The 5,449-nt window shown below is 66.8% G+C and overlaps 1 protein-coding gene across 1 annotated transcript; it reads left to right on the forward strand.

The window, feature by feature from the left end:
* Positions 1 to 757: 757 nt before the first annotated feature.
* On the forward strand, positions 758 to 4,320 carry LOC118697157 (GRAM domain-containing protein 2A-like). The gene is made up of 12 exons (XM_036399689.1): positions 758 to 1,141; positions 1,465 to 1,658; positions 1,752 to 1,827; positions 2,029 to 2,202; positions 2,294 to 2,392; positions 2,519 to 2,590; positions 2,667 to 2,726; positions 2,974 to 3,037; positions 3,280 to 3,381; positions 3,485 to 3,587; positions 3,787 to 3,894; positions 3,960 to 4,320. Exons 1-12 carry the CDS (start codon positions 758 to 760, stop codon positions 3,973 to 3,975), a joined length of 1,452 nt encoding a protein of 483 aa, XP_036255582.1. The 3' UTR covers positions 3,976 to 4,320.
* The last annotated feature ends 1,129 nt before the right edge of the window (positions 4,321 to 5,449 follow it).

Below are 5,449 nucleotides of genomic sequence, written 5' to 3' on the forward strand. Positions count from 1 at the left end.
CAGTGGGAGCCATTGCCTGGCTCCTGTCCCTGCAGGCCTTGTCCCCAGTCCCTCTGCAGCTCTCCTGGAGCCCCTTCAGGCCCTGCCAGGGGCTCGGAGGTGTCCCTGGAGCCTTCTCTTGTCCAGGTGAGCACCCCCAGCTCTCCCAGCCTGGCTCCATGGCAGGGATTCTCTCTGGGCCCCCGTCCGTGCCCTGTTCCCGCACCCTCAGCTCCGTGTGTGCCCCCTGGCTGGGCTGGCACGGAGCCCCTGCCGCGGGGGCTGTGGGGTCGTGTGTGCACAGAGGACACGAGTGTGGGGTGAGGGGGCTGCAGGGGGCTGGGGCGGGTGACAGGGTGTGGCCACGGGCAGAGAGGGACACCTCGAGTGTGGCCGGTGTGGGGGAATGGAACGGGATCCCGGGGGATGGGGCGGGAGCCGGGCCGGGCGGGGAGCAGCCCCTCGGGCCGGCCCGGCTTTATGGCGGTTCCTCGCCGCGGGAAGGGCCTTATCAGCCGCGGTCCAGAGAGCAGGGGCCGAGCCGGGCTGGCTCCGTGGCCTTCGCCCCTGCCCAGGGCCTGCGGCGAGGGCGCGGTCCCGGCTCTGCCCAGCGCCCCCGGCCCGGCCGTGCCCCCTCCCCACCTCCCTCTGGGGGTGCCACGGCGGAGACCCCCGGGGCGAGGGGCGGCCGTGTCCCCAGCGCTGCCCGGCCTTGGGGCAGGAGGGAGGGGAGCGAGCACCGGGCGGACGCTGCCGTGCGGTGTCTCGGCACTGCGGGATGTCCCGGGTTTGCGGGGTGCCCATGGATTGCGGGGTGCCCCCTGTGAAATCGCAGAGTGCCGCGGGACTGGGCTGTGCCGCGCTGGTTCTCAGCCCTGCTGGGGCTTGGGGGCGTTTGCCGCTGTTTGGGGGCGGCTCGCTGGTCCCGCATTCCTCGGGGCCGGGCCGGGCTCACCCCACGCAGCCCCGAGGTGTCTCGGGCTGGGGCTGCCCCGGCCGCTCCCTGCGAACCTGCCGCGGCCCCGCCCGCTGTCTTTCCTCGGGAGGAGGAGGAAGAGGAGGAGGTGGCAGCGGAGCAGGAACGGCGCTGGAAGCAGTGAGAGCGGGACAGCTCCAACGGGACGTGTCCCCCAGCAGGAACCTCCGGCTGTGTCCCCAGCAGGTACCGCGCGGGGCCGGCCCGGGACGGGGTTCTGGGGCCGCGCGTGGGTCTGGGGTCGCCTTCCCGCCCCCTCTGCAGCCAGACCGGCCACGCACTCCCGCGCCCAGCGCCGTGACCCGCGCCGGCAGCCCCGGTGCGGGGATCACTTTCCCCGCCACCCGCCGATACAGGGGTCACCCCTTCCCCGTCACCCCGCTGCCTACGGGGGTCGCAGCCAGGACAGGCTACCATGGGACAGGGGTCATGAGACCGGCTGAGCTCTGCTGTCCCGGTCCCGGCGTGGCCTGAGCCGTGTCCCTGTGTCCTCTCCGGTGGAGTGACAGGTTGGTGACACTGAGATCTGCCGTGCTGCAGGAATAGATTGTTCCCACAACCCGCCCCCTCTCCCGCGGCTGTCGGACTCATCCCTGATGCCGGGGAAGCTGAGGCGCAGCAGGCGGGAGGTGCTGGGGGAGAAGCAGTGGCGGAGCGTGGAGGAGAAGGGAAGTGCCCAGCGGGAGCAGCCCAAGCTCACCAGGTGGGTGCTGCCCCTCATGGGGTCACATCCCGCACCCCAGCCCCACCTCCCACTTGTGCCCCTCGAGTCACCCCCTCCGATGCCTCCTTCCAGATCCAGGACCTATGAGTCCTCCTGCAAGGACACAGAGGAGGCGGCCGCGGGCAGTCAGGGACCTCCATCCCCCTCGGTGAGTCTTGGGGTACCGGAGCTGAGGAGCAGGACCCAGCCCCAGCTCCAGCCCCATGAGCTCGGCTGGACGCTCTCCTGAGGCGGGGACCGAGGGAGGGCTCGTCCCGGTTCCGTGGCAGGCGTGGTGACGGAGCAAGGGGCTGCAGGATGCCCGCGGTGCCAGGCCGGCCCCGAGCACCGACCCCCCGACCTCCCGCAGCTGATCAAGCAGAACAGCAGCTACCGCCGGGCCTTCGGGGAGCTCGCCGAGCAGGACGTGCTGCTGGGCTGCTTCTCCTGCGCCTGGCAGAGAGAAATGCCCTACCACGGCCGCCTCTACGTGTCCTCCCGCCACATCTGCTTCCACTCCAACCTCCTGCTCAAGGACATCAAGGTGGGGCTGGAGCGGGCGTGGGGCCGGCGGGGCAGGCAGGGCACAGGTGCCAGCCAGGAACACGCTGACACAGCCTGTCCCCCCGGCACAGGCCGTGGTCCCTGTCGCCTCCATCTCAGCCCTCAAAAAGACCAACACGGCGCTGTTGGTGCCCAACGCAATCAGCATCCGCACGGTCAAGGGGGAGAAGGTGAGAGCGGGGACAGTGTAGGGGCAGCCTCCCCTGGGGCTATCTGGAGTGTCTCGGTCCCCGTGGGCTCTGGGCCGTGACTGAGGGGGCAGCTCTGGCACAAATCCCCTTCTCGCTCCCCGGCAGTTCCTCTTTGTGTCGCTGCGCCAGCGAGAGGACACGTACCAGCTCCTGAGGTCGGTGTGCAAACACCTGCAGGTACGCGGGGACTGGATGGGCAGGGGGGCTCCATCCATCCGTTGCAGGGCACCTCCCTTCATCTCTCCTTGTCCAGGGCAGCGGCCAGAGCCCTCGAGACTCATTGAGCGCTGAGGAAACCCTTGGGAAGTCTCAGGTAAGGCCAGGAAACGGGGAGCAGGAGGGTACAACAGGAGGAGGGGTGGTCCCAGCCCCCTGGATGGAGTGGGCTGGCTGCAGTGGCTGGGAAGATGTGGGGGGGGGGAACATGAAAAGCCCCAGCCCGAGGCAGCGCAGACCCCGGGACCCTCCCTTCCTGTGGGTGACACAGGTCCCATCAGGTGCTGCCAGTGGGGCAAGTGCCTCGGGGACACACATCGTGACTGGGGCTTGTCCTCTTCCAGATCTCGAGCCAGCCACCCCTGGAGCAGAGCACCCCGGAGCCCAACAGCCTCCCCGAATCCCTGGGTGAGCAGCGGCCCCGGTGCCCTCCCCTGTCCCCGCCTGCAGCCGTGCCCCACGGGCAGCTCTGGGCTCTGCTCCTCCCCACACACGCCTGGTCTGGGGGAGACTGAGCGGCCCTCGCTCCCCTGACCAGCATCCCCACAGCTCCAGGGAGTGCAGGATCAGCACTTTGTGGCCCCGTGTGCCCCCAGGACACACAGACCCCTCCCTGGGGCATTCATCAAGTGTCTTCTGGTCACCTGCAGATGAGCCCAACCCGAGATCAAGGCAGGCAGAGGATGAGGATGGTGAGGTGGCCCTGCTGGTTCCCAGATGGGTGCCCTCAGCAGAGAAACACGGCCTCTGGGGTGGGTCAGGGGGCTCGGGATGGGGGGATGATCCTGGGGGTTTACACCCTGGCAGAGCCGAGCACGGACTCTCAGTGCCACTAACATTGCCTTGTCCTGGCAGGGAGAGCCCACGCCGTGCTCTGGGCCTGGGGCACTGCACTTTGGTCCCGAATAAACCCCCAGCTGAGCTCTCTCAACATCATCATCATCATCTACCTGCTGCTGTGAGTCCCCAGGACCTGCTCCCAGCCCCAGTCCCCATCCCTACCGACACAGCCTCTCCATGGACAGGCCAGGGCTGTGTTCCCCGCAGTTCCTCTCAGACCCCCATCCCCAGGGAGAGCACACGGGGGCCTGGCCGTAGCACTGCTCCTGCCCCATGTGCCACCCTGTGCCCCCTGGCTGACGCTGGCCTGTCCCCAGCATGGTGGCCTTGCTGCTGTCCTCGGGGTACATCGGCCTGCGCATCGCAGAGCTGGAGCAGCAGCTGTCCTTCGCGGGGGCTGGGCCACACCTCAACCTGTCACCGCAGTGAGTGGGGGACATGGGGGGCCCTGTCCCCAGCACAGGCTCCTCCTCACCCTGCCTTCCCCCAGGTACAAGAGAACGTGAGGCCAGTGAGGACCATCAGCAGCGCTCTAGCCGGGGCTCAGGGGCTGCTCTGAGCCCATCCCTGGCCTCTCAGGGCGGCTCTGTCACCAAGTGCCTTCCAGCTCCCCACGCTGCCTGGGAAACCCACGGGCTGAGAGGCTCCATCTCTCCCTGTCTGCCCACCCTGAGCAGCAGCAGAAGAGACCCAGGGAGCTCCTGGCAGGGCAGAGAGCAGGGAAGGGGGGCTGGAGTCAGCAGCAACCCCCAGCCAGCCCTCTCTGCCCAGAGGGAGAGGGGGTCGAGCCCCAGGCAAGGCACGGGCACAGAGAACAGAATATTTTATTAATAAAGATTAGTAAAAATCTATATTATTTTAATACTTATTATTTGCTGGGCCAGATGCCACAGGATGAGCATGAACTAGTCCCCCATGCAGCCCCTGCTTCCCAGAACAGACCAGGACAAAGCAGGACCCAGAGCTTTGATTCTGACTGGTGTGGGGAGGCAGCTCCAGGTGCTGATGTCCCAGGGGTACAGGGAGCAGCAGAAGACCCTGAGCAGCCCCCTGGGGCACTGGCTCTTGGTGATGATGGGAGGTGGGGGAGCACCAGGGAGCCCCAGGGCCCTGCAGCTGGCCAGGCCCTGGCTATTACCCAGCTCCTTCCCTAGGACAGGGCTCAGCTGCCAGAGGAAGGTGTAGGGTCACAGGTACACAGGGGGGACAATGGGTTCCCACAGGCTCTGAGCATAAACTGGGGATGAGAGCAGAGCTGGAGGCAGAGCAGAACCTGCACCCCACAAAACAATCCACCAGCCCAAAGTCCTGGAGCTTAATCCCTTTCTAGGCCAGTTAAGGGGCCCTGGGGCTTCCCCCAAGCACCAAGATAGGGAAACGGAGGCACTGACAACTCCTTTCTCTGTGCCATTTCCTGGGCCACCCCTTCCTCAGACCTGCAGCTCAGCTCCTGGGGCAGCAGCAGTGGGAGATGCCAAGGTCAGGGATCTTGGCTCTCCTGCTGCTCAGCCCCATGGAGCAGCTCAACCCCACAGCACCAGCCCGAGGGGGAGTCTTCCAGCAGCAGGCCTGGGACAAGGCACAGGTCTGTAGGCACAGGGCTGTACCCCACTGGAGAGATCCCCTCCCCCCCCATGAGGGTCCCACCTGCGTGGGGACAGCAGGACTGAGGGGCTCTGCACCCCCAGCCTCATTGCAGCTATAGCCTGGCAACTGCCCCACACCAAGGAGGGGCTGTGCCAGGCCAAGGACCCCCTTTCCTCCTTCCTGCCATGCCTGGGGCATAGGGCAGGGCAGGGAGGGTGGCTGTGCCCTTTCCCAGCAGCAGGAAAGCAAACAGGAGCAGGAAGCTGGGAGCAATAAACAGGTGAGATCTGTGCCAAGAAAGCTGGTACCTGCAGAGGTGGGGTGGGGACCCTGGGGACTTGTTGCAGCCTTTGCTGTGGAGAAGCAAAGTGGAGCCATGGAGACCAATCCCAG

The sequence above is a fragment of the Molothrus ater genome, chromosome 26 (assembly GCF_012460135.2).
Source record: "Molothrus ater isolate BHLD 08-10-18 breed brown headed cowbird chromosome 26, BPBGC_Mater_1.1, whole genome shotgun sequence".
Lineage (NCBI taxonomy): Eukaryota > Metazoa > Chordata > Aves > Passeriformes > Icteridae > Molothrus > Molothrus ater.